A 15,282-nucleotide genomic window follows, 5' to 3' on the forward strand; every position below is an offset into this window, starting at 1 on the left:
CATTCGGGGTTTGCCTTCACCTTCCTTTTAATTGATACTTTAATGCCAGGGTGAGAGGGCGAGGGAGAATCGTTAGCAAAGACCTCTTCGTCTTTTATTGCTTTAGAAAGGGATAGTACTATCTGCTACCTACAAGCTAGTAGGGAGGACAACATCGAAATCAGCAGTGAAAGAGGCAAAGACGACGAAAACTTGGACACGCTTTGTCTCATTGCAAAAAGTAGAGAAACTGCGCCAGTCAACCGCATGACGGTACACATTTGTTTCAACTGGAAAATTCCAAGGGGACATCATGAACAGCGCTAGCGACTCTGTCAAGAGATACGACTTCCCTTGGGCTTGGAGCATCGATCGTCCAAGAGCATTCTAGCATGAGAACCCTAGACCCTATCTGAAGGGAGGGCCTTTTGCCTCTTAATTGTCTCAAAAATAATGCCGGCCGACATAATGTGTAAAAAACTATCCCGAAGGGACCAGTAATTAAGTGTTTCGTTGTATAGCTGGAGTTAAGTGTTAAGTAATAGGGCAAGAAGAAGTCAAAGTCACCTGTGGTTAGTGGGAGAGCGGGTAACAATACGCCTAATTGTTGCCTACTGGGGCGACATTTATATTTAGCCATTGCCACGTGACCATAAATCAACCAATGGGAGCGCGCGTTAGATTCAACCAAACGCTAATTATATAACAATTACTGATTAGCCGCTTCATGCTACAGAAACCGGGATAAGCTCCGGCAGCTATGAGCCAGTCGGCTGCAAGGCTTCACTCACACTGATTAATTTGCCAACGCCGCACATGTTTTGTCATCCGTCAAATTTGTTGAACGCGAAAGGTGTATCCTTTCCCTGTTCCTCGCTTATTCAGCAGTTACGTCATAAGAATTAGTTTCCAAGGTGACTGCAATAACAATAACAACAATCATGCGGTAGGCTGCGTCAATGAATCACGAATTACGTCATCTGATTAAGTTTCCATGGTGATCAAACAAATAACAAACAGCATCGCCAATGTACCAATATTACCTCTGTTGGTTTACTTTCCAAAGTGACCACAAAAACAAATACCAACAGAGGTGCGGCAAACTGCGTCACACATTTACCAATTACGGTTTACCGATTTAGCAGTGACGTTATCTGGTTAAGGGAAGATGAAGAATAAGTAGATGCCGCACGTCACATTTAAGTATATTATACGGGTGTGCCGCAGCTGAAACTTTCAATTGTCCGCTAGTCATAAAAGGAAACATTTGAAGTGACAATTATTCTAGGGCTAGGTGTTTGAGACTTGGAGACCAACGTAATGTGCGCTAAACTAGACACGAATTCACCCACATCACCGTATGCTTACGTGCGTAGATTGAACGCAAAATAAAGGTATAAACTCTACTCAAAATTAGAGCAATGTCACATTGTCAAAGAAGTAATGGAGAGGGCTACAGGTGGCTTGGTTCCAACTAGAAGTAATTCTTTTACGAACACGTCTCCATCAACTAGCTCCACATATGTATATTCTAGACCACTGACAAGTTCACATCCCACAATGATTAACCTCGGCCAGCAGGAATGTCCAACCTTAGCTTTCCGTGGGAGCATGTCAGAGGGTTTGTACTTTGGTATTTTACGTTAAGTTATCCCATTTTTAAGGAGCATAAAGGATACACTGAATTGTTTAAAACCTATATATCTTCGAAATCGATCTGCCTTTAAAACTGAGGATAGCTTTCAAGTTATTCGGCGTCAGAAATGTACACTGATAAATACATATAAAGTCATCAACAATAATGATACGTTCCAAAAGTTAATTGCACTGATTAACGTGAGAAATGTGTGCTACGAATACATGGGCAAAAAATCCAGTATTAACCGATAAGTATGATAAGAAAGGAAAACATACACTGAGTTCGACCAGCTAACTTGAACTCGGTTATTTGAAATTCCCCGTTAATTTGAACTCAAACCCATTTCATTGGATTTGCCCTTGTTTATTTGTCAGTATTTCACTATCGCCTATTTCAAACTCGGTTCTTTTGATATTTCGAACTGATTTATGTTTCCCTTGGCCTAAAATCAACCCGATAATTTCGAACTTCGTGTCCATTGGTAGAGTTGAAAAAACGTCCGTGATCATGTCGTCATCAGACCACGTTAGAATATAGGTCAATCATTAGCTGGAAAACTACAATTTAGGCTTGCACTTTAATCTTTTACTGTGATGAACTTCCTCCTCATGTGTTATCCTCAGGCCTTCGCATTGGCCATTAGAAAAATACTTTCGATTTTATTATGTTGAATAACAAATTACATGTAATTAGTACTGATTGTTATTTTCGTATCGAATGCATTAATGCGAAACCCCGCTATTTCGAGCTATTTTTCTTTTCCTCTCAGAGTACGATTATAATTAGGGCTCCCCCAGAGTTTGGTCAACGATCACTTAGATTTTCAATTTAAATCCCTAAAACTGTATTTAAATCCTAACAATTAGTGGCAAATTGGTTTGGATCAGGATTTAATTAACAATATACGTCAATGGTTAATGAACGAAAATTTACTTCTCTACACTTTCCTACAAGAATTAATCCATTATTTTAATCAATTATTGCTCATTAGCAGTGGCACCGCCTCAAGAAATTCTTGAACATCAGGAAGATGTAAATTTCAGAAGGAGAACCCATTTTACCGCTTATCAGCGGGGTGAACTGGAGAAAGCATTCAACCAATCACAGTACATATCTCCCCGGAAACGCCAATCACTGTCACAGGAGCTTGGAATCCCTAAAGAAGTCATTCTGGTATGATCTAATAGTTGAAATTCAGTAATCTAGACAAATTTTAAAACAATTCTTGTTCAGTTGATTAAATTTAATCTGATTTTCTCTTAGTGCCATCAGAAAGGGCAGCGCAAACTTAGCAAGCTTTCTAATACAACAATTTTGGAAGTATTCTGTTGAGAAGAAAGTAAATGGATGATTACCAAAACCTCGAAAAAGCAGAGATTTAGAGTTATCAAGACCTTATAATAATGAGACCGGAGCCACAAAACATTAAGTGACTATGCATAATTCACGCGCGGAAGTGAACCAGTTTAAGCAAAGCGGTGTTTCTGCGTATTTCTATGAACATCACTGCGACAATAACTTTTTAGAAAATTTCGAAGATTTGCTTATACTCTATAACTATTAAGCTTTCAGAAAATGTATAGGTTGATGGGGTTTACTCTCAAGGCACCAGCGTAAGAACGCGATTTCCAAACACTGTCAATCCACCTACCATGATACCTTAAAAGGTAGCCATAGTGCCATAGATAAAGGAGGGTACAGAAGGACAATATTGCGATTAAAAATTTTTTTTTTTCAGACCTGGTTCAAGAACAGACGGGCTAAATGGCGGAGGGAACATCGGAACACTGGTTGGAGATCTGCAGCTGGCATCTGTTTGTCAAGTGGTCTGTATGTTCACCGCTTTGGTCACGTGCCATATCCAAACAGTAAGCTGATGATGAGAGATGCCCGGATGTTATATGAAACTACTACCGCGCAGGCGTCAGATTATGGACAAATGAACAGGTCAGCATGGGACTAGAAATTTGAGACAACTGAAAAAAAGAAAAAAAAAAACCACAAGAGCAGGTTACAATGTAAGCAGCCAGAATTTTCAATCTGAAACGTTTCCACCTAACACAAAACAAGGTAGCTAAAAGGCGATTTGCAAAATGGCGTCATTTGACTACAACTACTAGAATCCTTCACTTTGTCTGTTTCTTATGCTAATAAGGGCAATTGTTATTTAAACCCCACTGGGAATTCAAAATTTAAATAACAAAGAAGAAACGAATGGAATTCTGGTAGTCGTGGTCAAATGACGAACACGTGCAAATCTGCTATTTGGCGGTTTTTTTTTCAAAATAATACTCCCGATAATAATTTAAATGTAAATGATTTTACTGAAACGATAAATGATTTTACTCGATTTTACTGATTTTACAGGCTGCATTGTTTGGTGATGATGGCAGCGATAACGTTTTCAGTCATATTGTGCGAGTCTTAAGTCACGCTTTGGAAATACAGTTGTAAATAGCCAACCATACACTCAGCCTTCTGGAGTGCTACATTTTATGTTTTATAGCTGAATTTTTTCGCTCGAGACATGGAAGTTTTAAAACGAAAATTCCGTATTGATAACGGGATAGCTAGTGTATCCGTTTGGTTGTTGGTCTCGTTTTGAATATTCCCGCGCAAAGGACAACCAATCAAAAACCTCTCAGATCTCAGTCTGGAGAGTCGGTACGTTATCAGAGGTTGAATCTCAGGGGCCCCAGTCCATTGCTCTTGGGACGCGGCGGGAGAGACTGATGTTGATTATACTTCGCGGTATAAAACTATACAATACAAATAAAAGTATGTTTGAAGTTATTCGTTGTTTGTCTTTCTTCGCCTTTAATCCGTGTTTGTTTGCTGTGATGACGATATATGCCGTTATTTGTTTGTTTTTTTCGCCAGAAAGTTTATTTATCACAGAGCTATAGGGGAATCTCTGGTGACATTTTTGCTTACATTTTGCACACAAGCATACGACTTTCCGTAGCCAAGAAGTCAGAAAGGGCACAATCCCAGACACTTATCGACTCTAAAAACTGGAAGAAACTGTAAAATTTTGATATTCGTGAACATTTCAACTTTTGGGGTGTACTATTTTAAAAGGTATCTACATTCAAAGACTGCAGAATTTCTTGGTGGCTAAAGTCCTTTACAATAATCAGACCCGATATTCTTTTGGCTCGTATAAGAAACTGAACTTGTTGTAATTCTTTGTTAAATTGCTGATTCAGTTTCAGCGGCTCTAAGCCCCTTCTTACGCTTTTTTTTTTTTAATTTAGCAAAGCATACAAACCACAATTTGACAATAAAACATGGAGGTCACCAAGCTAGTTTTTGAGTTACAAGCAACGATTATACTGTTGCTATGGCAACCTTTTTCCGTTAACAAAATGATCACAACTTGTTCACTAAATACTTGACCACTGTCTGATGTTCAGTATAGCGTCATGACTGCATCTAACCACTAAAAAATGCTGAAAATATTGGAATTAATTGTGAGATACCTGAACTCTTCATTCAACTTAATTCTCTTTTTCTTTTATTTTCATTTTGTTTCTGTAGATGTAAATCAACAAGAAAGTTTCGAAATCACATATCAACGCGCGAAATGTTTGATCACTTTACTGTAGTTCATATGCACTGAGATTACCCTAAATACTGTATATCATAAATCCCTTTTAGAACGCCATCCTCTACTTATATGGGTATACCCCCCCCCCCGACAAAAAAAAATATATATATTTCGTTTATAGCCTCTCCCCGTAGCTCTAACTTTTCCTTATTATTATAGAAGTCTCCAAGCAGACTAATTTTCTGATTGTGCTTGTGCAATTTTAAATAGCCACAGAAAGTGCAGATGAACACCATATTCTTTAGACTCTACGTCGTTTTTTTTTTGTGCAGCTCATTTCCAAAGGTCTTTTTTTACCGTTTATAAGCCATCTACTCTTACCAGAATTAAAGTTCCACAAGTATAATCCCGCACGAGCATATTATGAAACTGTGACGTAACGGGGATGTCACGGTGTTAGTTTAACCCCGTAGTGTTATTCTCAACAGTGTGGCTAGTTTGTTGGATGTGATATCAATCTGCGTAACAGGCGCTGGAGTAATAACAGGTCGCGAGTTGGAACAACTGTTCGCGCGGCGAAGTGGTTCTCTTTCTTTTTCCTCACGTGTCTGTACCGCGCACGTTCTAACTATCGCGCGTGTTCTCGCTACTCGAGCGCCTGTTCGGCAGGGGCTAATCGTGTGTTCTTCATCTCTGGATCTTAATAATTCCTTTACTCATTGGAGTGCACAATTGTGTAAAAAAACTCTCTTCATCTAAATGCCTACAATCTAAGTATTGTCATTTTCCCAAACTGAAAAAGGTTTTTCTTGGAGATAAATAACTTTCTCAGCTCTGGTTGTTAAAAAAGGATTTGAGCTACTCTTGGTTGTAAAGGAAATGAAATTATGTTCAATTTCATTGTCTAATAAAAATTTAAATATCACACACATTTCGTACAATCAAAACGGTTCCAAGACGTAAAACGTGAAATCATGACTATAAAGTTAAACAACATCCTGTAAAAACAGCAATCTTGCTTCACACAACCGACAGCCTGAGTCCGGGCAGCAGTTTACTTGATCATTTTTCCTTGGAGATCAGCAGATTCTGACAAGCTCTTGGCAATGTGTATCTTCTCCTCCATAACAGTCAGTATACGGATGGTGTTGGTGTGCGCGGCGCCTGCCTTCCAACCCGATACAAACACGAACGTGTTTCCAAGTTTCATGAAGCCCATCCTTTTGCCCATATCCAGCGCAAAGTCCAGCCGCTCATCATGTTCTTCCAGCACGTTGTCTTTTGGTGGTTTGTCGTATATCAGAGGGAAGCAACCACGGTTCAAATGCATCTGACGAGCCACGCGCGCGTCACGTGTCACCACTATGATTGGACAACGCGGCCGGAATCGCGAAACGACTTCAGCAGTCCTAACAGAAACAGAATTGAGTTCAAGTACTGAGTTCTTAAAGGAGGAGGTATTACTTCAAGTGGCAAGTACAGTAGAATTCCACTAACTCGAAATGCCAAGGGAAACAAGCTCGTTCCAGTTAATGGTTAGAGTTGCATCTCAATTATAATGTTAATAAAATATACCAAAAGTCACATTAAAATCAACATTCACGAGTCGTTTTTAGTCCATCTTACTTCGTTATCGATGAAAATTTTAGATACTGACACGTTAACCACTTATAACCGACCGACAGTTGATAAATAATTTGAGCATAGAGTTCCACTGACCAGAGTACATTTCAGCCGAAGGAAATTAATATATTTTCGAGTTCGACATGCACGAGTGATGGTAAATGACAGTGGCCAGTTCAAGTTAGCGGAATTCTACACTTTTCCACCCACGCACGCAGGAACCTCCCCACGGATTTACAAAAATTACGGCTTTGGTGCAAATTCAGCAGCTTTACAGCGAGGGCAGATAGTATACCGACCGTTTCAGAGAGTTGATATATTATACTCTGCTTACTAATCACCACTCAAGCCTTGCAGGTTAGTACTGAGAATTTGGCAGTACATCAAAACAAAATCTCCTACGTTGACTCTGTCTCTTCTCAATGATAAAGAAAAATCCGAGAGGTTACTTACTTTCCCGTGTGCGTAAGACAGATGATGCAAGCGGCATTAGCTGTAAATGAAGCCGCCACGGCAGCAAGAGCGGTAGCCTCATGAGTGTCAGCCACTCTCTTCATTGCATGCCTCAGGTCATCAAACAACTGTCTGTGGAAAATAGCTGCCTCTGCTTCACGGCAAATCTTATGCATCATAGCAATGGCTTTGACTGGATAACGTCCCTTAGCTGTCTCACCTAATGACGTGAAAATAATCACAATCAACAAAAGTACGTTGCTGACAATTTTGTCCCTTAGCTCTTTCATCTAATGTACACGGACTTACAATACCGATTTTAATTTGCTTGAATTTGTACTAGCATTAACTGACTAATTAATTTAAAGGACAGTATCCACTTAAGCTCCACTGGCGCCAAGCTTCGGACACGACTTTCCTTGCTCGCACATGTAATGTGTCATGATTTGGAGCCAATCAAAATGCGCGTAACATCATGTCTATAGTATAACAATTAAGGCACAAACCTGAGAGCATGACACAATCTGCTCCATCAATAATGGCGTTTGCTACATCTGAACTTTCCGCACGCGTTGGACGAGGATTATGAATCATGCTTTCCAACATCTGTTGGAGAAAACAAGCAAGTACATGGTTGTTTTTGCTCCTTTGATAAATGGAAATGTACAGGGAATAACAACGGATGCGGTGTAATTTTAAACAACTGAATACCAGTAGAACAGCAACATACTCAGTTCACAAGTGTATGCTGAAGCCACTAAATCAGGCTTGTTGGGTCTCTAAGCACTGTACAAAATAACTAACAACACAGGCAACATAGAAAGAAATTGTGACGGCCAGGTTTTTAGCCAGGATCTGATATAAAAAGTGGGTTCCAAACTATAAAGCCTTGCCTTATTAGGGGGATCTAGGGGCATGCTTTCTTGACAAGTTTCAATACCATTAGGAATATGTCAAGTTACACTACCTATGACTATGACTATGTACAACTCGTACACAGTATTAATACTTCTGTAAGTTACATTGTTCATAGACCATTTATCAATAAGTGGTATGTTGAGATAAGTTAATAAAGATGGTGAATTTTAAGCTCGGTAATGAAATGTGAAGGTGAATTAATCAACATGACATGAGCGTGGGACAAAGAAAAATTCTGAGTCCCCGAAAGGAATCGAACCCATGACCTCCCGAACACCGGGCAGACGCTCTATCCACTGAGCTACAAGAACTCATGGAGAGCAAGGTCATTTAACTGAGTTCATGTCGGGGACTGAGAAGTTTTCTTTGTCCCACGCTCGTGTCATGTTGATTAATTCACCTTCACATTTCATCACCGAGCTTAAAATTCACCATCTTTATTAACTTATCACTACTCACGATGAATTCGATAGCGTTGATCCTGGCAGTAAGCAGGACACCTATCATATATGAACTCAGTTAAATGACCTTGCTCTCCACGAGTTCTCGTAGCTCAGTGGATAGAGCGCCCACGTGGTGTTCGGGAGGTCATGGGTTTGATTCCTGTCGGGGACTCAGAATTTTCCTTTGTCCCAAGCTCGTGTCATGTTGATTAATTCACCTTCACAAGTGGTATGTTATTACCTGTGTAGCACATATAACTGGCTTTCCATTCTTGTTGCACCGACCTATCATCATCTTCTGAGCCAAAAACACTTTCTCTGGAGGAATTTCAATGCCCAGATCTCCTCTGGCTACCATGATTCCATCAGCTTCTTCCATGATCTCGTCAAATTTGCGAACACCTTCATGGTTCTCTATTTTGGCAATGATTTTGATTGGCTGTCCCTTTGGTCCAAGAAGCTTCCGTATTTGTTTGATGTCATCAGCTTTACGAATGAATGAAGCAAATATCATGTCCACCTGAAAATGCATCATCACACATTCATTAAACATTGTTTGACAAATTTACAGAAACAATTAGGGTGTTTTAAGAAGTTAAACACATTTAGGAAAGTTGTTTTCCTTCACTTGCACAACAAAGTTGTTAATTTGCCTTTACAAAAAGGAAGGGGGACATAGGTGCATGTGGCATTGCAGTAGTGGACAATTTTTCCATGTAATATTTCAGCAGTTTTAACTTTGAATTTCAGCGTTGTCAGTGGCATTCCCAAAACCTGCCAGATGAATTTAAAGGGCATTTTAAGCAAAAAGGCAAATTGACCGGCTGTGAGCATGATTTTGCCCGGCTGTAGTGGAATGTTTTTGTAATTTATAAAAAAGTTTGGTTCAAATAGTTTTGCCCGCCTGTGAAAACCAGCAATAGTCTGACTGTATAACAACTTAATCTTTCATCTCTTTCCAGCTGCTTTCAAACTTCTTTCCATGTTGAAAACAAACTAAAACAGTTTTTCCATCATGTGACCTATTTCTAACATGAAAGTAAACGACTGAAGGCAGTTCTGGTTAATCTTCACTTTCACTTAAGTTGTGTCATCTTTGTTGTGGCCCTACTAATCCTTTTTGCTTCACCTTTTGCTGACAAGAAAACTGCCAGCTATGCAAGCTACAGGGGTTAATTGAGGGCCAGGCACCAGGCAAATTGACCAGCTGTGAGCATGATTTTGCCCGGCTGTAGTGGAATGTTTTTGTAATTTATAAAAAAGTTTGGTTCAACTAGTTTTGCCCGCCTGTGAAAACCAGTTGCCCTCCTGCTGAGAATGTTAATAAAACCCCTACATGCTAGCCTAACTAGTTAAATGCAGCATTTGCTAAGAATGCTGTGGTATATTTGCAGCATTTGATGCATTCTTTATGGTAATGCATTACTGCCCCCTTTCCTCCCCCCCTGAAAAAGGTACCTTCCCCACAGAAATTAATACAAAACTAGGAGATTAAACATAGTCAGTCCTCTCCTGCCTTCAGCTGACGCTGGGCTCTGGATGGGAGCTAACTTTGGGACATCTACTTCAAAACTTATTGACATCCCTGTTGAGACTTTAAAAAGCACTGTAGGATAACACAAAACAAAAATTAAGAGATTCTTACTTCTTGTTCTATACCAAAAAGAATATCTTTTTTGTCTTGTTCAGAGACTGCTGGCAAATCAACTTCAACATTTGGCAGGTTAACTCCTTTCTTGCTACCCAGTTTAGCATCATTTAGTATCTTTGTTAACAGATAGGTTGCGCCAATTTCCATGACTTTCAGTGAAATAAGGCCATCATCTACGAATATGATCCCTCCTTCCTTCATCACTTTTGTGATATTCTCATAATCAATGTAGATGGTTTTCTCGTCTCCTTGGTCATAATACGCTTTGTCTGTGGTAAGTTTCAGTAAGTCATCTTTGTGCAAAGATATCTCTGAGCTTCCTCCCTAAAAAAATTAATTCCAGTGATGTCACAATAGCTACCAGTAAATTCAGCCGAACAATCTGATAATGCTTTTCTCAACTATGAATGCATGCGGCAAACTTCAAGTGTGTTCTTCATTTACAGATTCATATGCTGGCTTCAATATACACTGTATTTAAAAATTTGCACTGAAAGTGAAGACTTAATTAATTAATTAACCAATAAATAGGAAAGAAAAGTGCAAATTAAAGTTCAAATTACGCCCAAAACTACTGCAAAATTGATGTTAAAATCTTTCAAAATCCAAGCTTTCTCCGATCCACTGCATCATTAGGAATAAGAAAAATATTCCGCATAAGGCTTAATATATACAAAAGTTTCACTCACCCCTTTTAACAGTCCAGTTCTGATCTCTGGTCCTTTGGTGTCCAGTGCAATGGCAACAGCGTGAGGCCATTCTTCAATTGCAGCCTTCCTGACCAAGTTGATGGTTTCTGCATGATACTAAAAAAAAGAACTGCAGATGTCACTTTGAGAAGCACTTTGAGAAATCTAGACAGGGATTGGCCCGTGTGATTGGACCCCATATTCTGTATGAATAACAGCACAAATTCTCTTAGGACCAACTTTAGAAGTTTGCAGGCCAATAAATAGTTGGTGAGACAACAAAGGTAAGATAACCAACAGTCAGTTAACTCTGACAATTAAATGAAAAAGTCAGATGACTTTTTTCTTACTGATCTAATGCACTACTTTATCACTAAGGAATTCTTCAAATAGAGAGCTGCATGGTGGCAACCCAAACAAAACAAAACAGACTTTGAGAACTGCCTCATCTGCCCTTGTACTGGCAAAGAGCCTGATTTTAGCTGAGATTAGAATACCTCATGTGTTCCATGGGAGAAGTTCAATCTTGCAATGTTCATGCCATTTTCAATCAATTGGGAGATGATGTCTTTGTCTCTTGAGGCAGGACCTGACAGCAATAAATGCAACATAAAATTAATGCATGTACATGAAGTAGCCTTGATCAATGTTACAACATGACACAAATGAAAGGACGTACTGAAATGATAATAATCTAAGGCTGTACTAAGAAATCCTGCAGATCAATACATGTATTGAACTTTGAGATAGTTTATTACCTAATGTACAGATAAGGCCAGAGTTACGAATTGTGCGAGGATCACGGTCGATATCCATATCTGACATGAATTCCAGATAATTAGTGGCTTGTGTAGCGGCCCACTGCTCTTGACGCAGGTCCAAGTCCCCAACATACTCCAATCGTGCTCCTCTTGCAGACATGATTCAACTGTGCAATGAATGCACAAATTAGCAACAATTCAACCTGTAAATTCTTCTTTACAATAAATCTCCACACATTTACGGTACTGCTGGTAACAACTGGGGGAATTTGCTTTCTAGGTGTCCACATAGTTTCCACTTACATTTGGTGACCAAATTTAGTCTCCCATTGCCACCCTTTCATCAACTCTCCCACTCCCATAATTGTTTCACACCCACCTGCACAAAGGTTTGTCAGCAATCTCAAGCAGCAGAGCACAAGCCTTGCTACCAGAGAGCTGACAGCTTGTTTGATGAGACTTTGAATGACCAAAATTAAATATCTACATTTATACCATGCCATAAAAAATATAGCCAATCAGAATACAGGAAAGCTGTAACAGTTGTATATTTGACGGTATTACATCCAACCTTTTCATCATGTGCTGCGCGTATGTCACATTGATTGTGTTGACCACTGTATTTTCTATGGCATGGTATAAAATAGTTATGGAATGTTCTCTCATGGTATACCATGGAATATCCCACTTTTCAATTGTAGTTTCTTGGCATACACACTTGCCTAGAAGTTGAATGTGTGTATACCAAAAAAATACAAGTGATTTGTGGATATTCCATGGTTTACAACTCAAAAGCATTGGATAACTAGTATCACTATGTATCTGCACAATGAGGATGGATAAACTGTTACAGACCAATACCCCTTCAACTAGTCCACTTCCCCACTCCAATGCAAGACTATTTTCAATCCTGGTTTTATCATTGTAACAAAATACTACGTACAAGGATTCTTAGTTACACAAAAACTCTCAGTACTGTACATGTATATTAATCACAGTGCAGTAATTGGTACATTCTTGAATCTGAGTGGTCATCAGGCGGCCCTACACACTGTCACAGTTATAGATCAGTACTAATACTATGCTAAAGTAAGTAAATAGTATACGTAATTTATGCACATTATGATAGTACTGTACAGCTACACTTGAAAAGGGTTCCAGTTTTCATATTGGATCTCAGAAAAAAAGAAAAAACTCAACAGGCAATGTATTACAGACTCAGTTAGACTCCACTCAGCCTTATTGCAATCATCATTTATATAGCTACTGTGAAATCCCATTCAAATAGTTATTCATTATTTCCTATATTAGACTGCACAAATGCCAGGTCCCTTATACAATATAGTAACATGTTATTTTACAAGGTACTGTCTAGAGAAAAACTCCTCTGGCTACTAAATTAAACAATACCTGTGACCTGGCCCAATTTTGCTGACCTCCTCAAAGTTACCATTCAAGAATTTCCAAACTGGACATTACTGTGCTCAGTTAGATAATCCAATTTGGGTACTGGTACAAAATGACATTGTCAAGTAATGTGGAATAAATGCATGTTGTGCTTGTTGTGACCCACTTTTGGTCAGCCTCAGATGTTTTAATCAGATTAATAAATATCATTTCCAGATTGGACAGGATGTAGTTTCATTAGGCTTGCAAAGAATGACAAAAATGAAAAATTAGAGAATGCCAAGATAGTGAATGCCAAGCTCTGAAAATTTGTTCATCACAGAGAAGCTTAGAATGAATGTATGAAGGTCCTTTCGGCCCAAGTTTATTAGTTGTCAGCCTGTTAGCCCCCAACCAGAAGTCAATAAGCTCCTAACCTTTCGTTGATCAGCCTTCACAAAAGCTGTTTAGCTCTCCCCTCTCCTTTCCCATCCTGCCAAAAATGTTTTCTTTTGAACTCACTATATACATTTGTTGCTGAGCATGTATGTTTATAGAGGAAATAGGTCAGTTATCACTGACTGTATGAGAAGAATAATGAGATTTGGATTATGGTCTAACAAGAATGGAAAATAGATAACTCCACTCCTTTCTTGCCCAGTAAAAGTCACCATGTCGTATTGTTAAAATGGGCTTGTAAAGAATAGCCTGCTCAACCATTGAAATGTTCTGGCTGGGTGCGTGAGAGAAGATTAAGTTACTGAGTTTTATTCGGACGCTAATAAACCTTGGGTTTGGGGCTAATTGACTTCTGGTTGAGGGCTAAATGCCGGTTTTCACTGGTGCATAAGCTCAAGCTGACATATGCAGATGCAGTAAGATGTTGATAATAATAATTAGTACTGTATCTTTTGTTGGAAAATTTCCATATGAAAGGGACTACTGAACAGCACTTTACTGCATCTGCATACGATGTTCACACTTGTGAGATAAGCATAACAACAGTGAAATAAGCATAAGTGCAAGCACAAGAAAAAGGGAACATGGTTCTTTTTCTTGTGCTTATGCTTATTCTGTTACGCTTATGTCACAGGTGGGAACATGCTAATTTCACTAATGCTATGCTTATCCCACAAGTGTGAACCAAGCTTTATGCTTATCCCTCAGCGAAAACCAGCCTTAATTGACTTGGGGGCTAAACGACCAGATGCCAAAGTGATGCCGGTCGGGTAGCAGCTCTCGTAAGGTCTCACATGAGTGGCTTGATACCCTTTGAGAGGACAATATAACAATCAACAGAAACGATGCCCCAAGCCCCAAAACAATAACAGCTGCTAATGAGCAAAAGAATTACAAGCTTACGAGAGCTGCAACACTTCTGGAACTTATACACGCCCTTGAGGATGTGAAACAAATTTCATATATTATTTGGCTAAAAAATATTTTCAATAATCAAACTGACATATCAAATCCATGTCGCCAATGTTTCCTTTTTGCTGTAGGGATTGTGAAAACATGGCAGCCTTCCTAAAAAATGTATCTTATGTACCTTCACTTGTTAGAAGGTACATTATTGTAAATGGCGTTACAATATAATTACCGCGAAAATAACGTTCTGTTTTCGTCACAGAAGTATCTTTACAACCGATTGGGATATGCGAGATTGCAACTTGACGAACATCGCATTGAAACTTGCGTCTTTATTAATTTTAGAGCAAGAAAACCTTCGATGATCTGCACCAACCCCAGAGAAGAACGGTATCAAGTTGAACTAAGCTCTTTTATACTTCATGGTACATTAATGCGACGAAGAACTGTACAATCACAGACCGAAATGGAACATATGCCAAGCAAACAAAACTGCACAATAACTAGCTACAGCTCGCCATCTTACTTGCATAACTTAAGCTTACAAAACATACAATCTTATCTTAATATGCGAACATGAAGGCCGGCAAGAGACAAACGGACGTTATTGAAATTAAAATAAAGCTAATATAATACTCACGATATTTCGCAGTTAGATAAAAAGCATTCTTCTCACCTTTTCAGTTGACGATGAAGGCGTAAAAAATTGCAACGGCAAAGAGCAACACCCAGACCACGAAGGAATCAAGTGCAAACAGAGTGCAAGCAAAAAGCAAACTGAAAATTTGCACCTTTTACCCTGGCAAGTGTTACGCAGGAATT

General features: G+C 39.1%; 2 protein-coding genes across 4 annotated transcripts in view; both read right to left on the minus strand.

Moving 5' to 3' along the window:
- LOC145479801 (guanine deaminase-like) overlaps window positions 1-15,282 on the minus strand; it is a 121,952-nt gene that overhangs the window by 14,586 nt on the left and 92,084 nt on the right. The gene's annotated exons all lie outside the window — the stretch shown is intronic.
- On the minus strand, window positions 5,168-15,236 carry LOC145479795 (pyruvate kinase PKM-like). Of its 2 annotated transcripts, XM_081458247.1 has the most exons (9): window positions 15,137-15,236; window positions 11,704-11,873; window positions 11,443-11,534; window positions 10,946-11,062; window positions 10,251-10,580; window positions 8,847-9,125; window positions 7,751-7,850; window positions 7,245-7,464; window positions 5,168-6,577 (listed from the first exon to the last, which is right to left on the minus strand). In XM_081458247.1, exons 2-9 carry the CDS (start codon window positions 11,864-11,866, stop codon window positions 6,223-6,225), a joined length of 1,656 nt encoding a protein of 551 aa, XP_081314373.1. In that variant the 5' UTR covers window positions 11,867-11,873; window positions 15,137-15,236; the 3' UTR covers window positions 5,168-6,222. The 2 variants fall into 2 exon arrangements, with proteins under 2 accessions (XP_081314373.1, XP_081314374.1); XM_081458248.1 differs by lacking the exon at window positions 15,137-15,236 and having other exon boundaries at window positions 11,704-12,776.

This window comes from Orbicella franksi, chromosome 2, assembly GCF_964199315.1.
Source record: "Orbicella franksi chromosome 2, jaOrbFran1.1, whole genome shotgun sequence".
Classification (NCBI taxonomy): Eukaryota; Metazoa; Cnidaria; class Anthozoa; order Scleractinia; family Merulinidae; genus Orbicella; species Orbicella franksi.

Coding starts and splice junctions, on each gene's coding strand:
- LOC145479795 (XM_081458247.1), bottom strand. CDS start 11,866: ATGTCTGCAAGAGGAGCACGATTGGAGTATGTTGGGGACTTGGACCTG. Junction 11,063..11,442: donor TCTCCCATGGAACACATGAG/GTATTCTAATCT, acceptor TCTTTTTTTTAG/TATCATGCAGAAACCATCAA. Junction 7,465..7,750: donor AGATTGTGTCATGCTCTCAG/GTTTGTGCCTTA, acceptor TCACGTCATTAG/GTGAGACAGCTAAGGGACGT.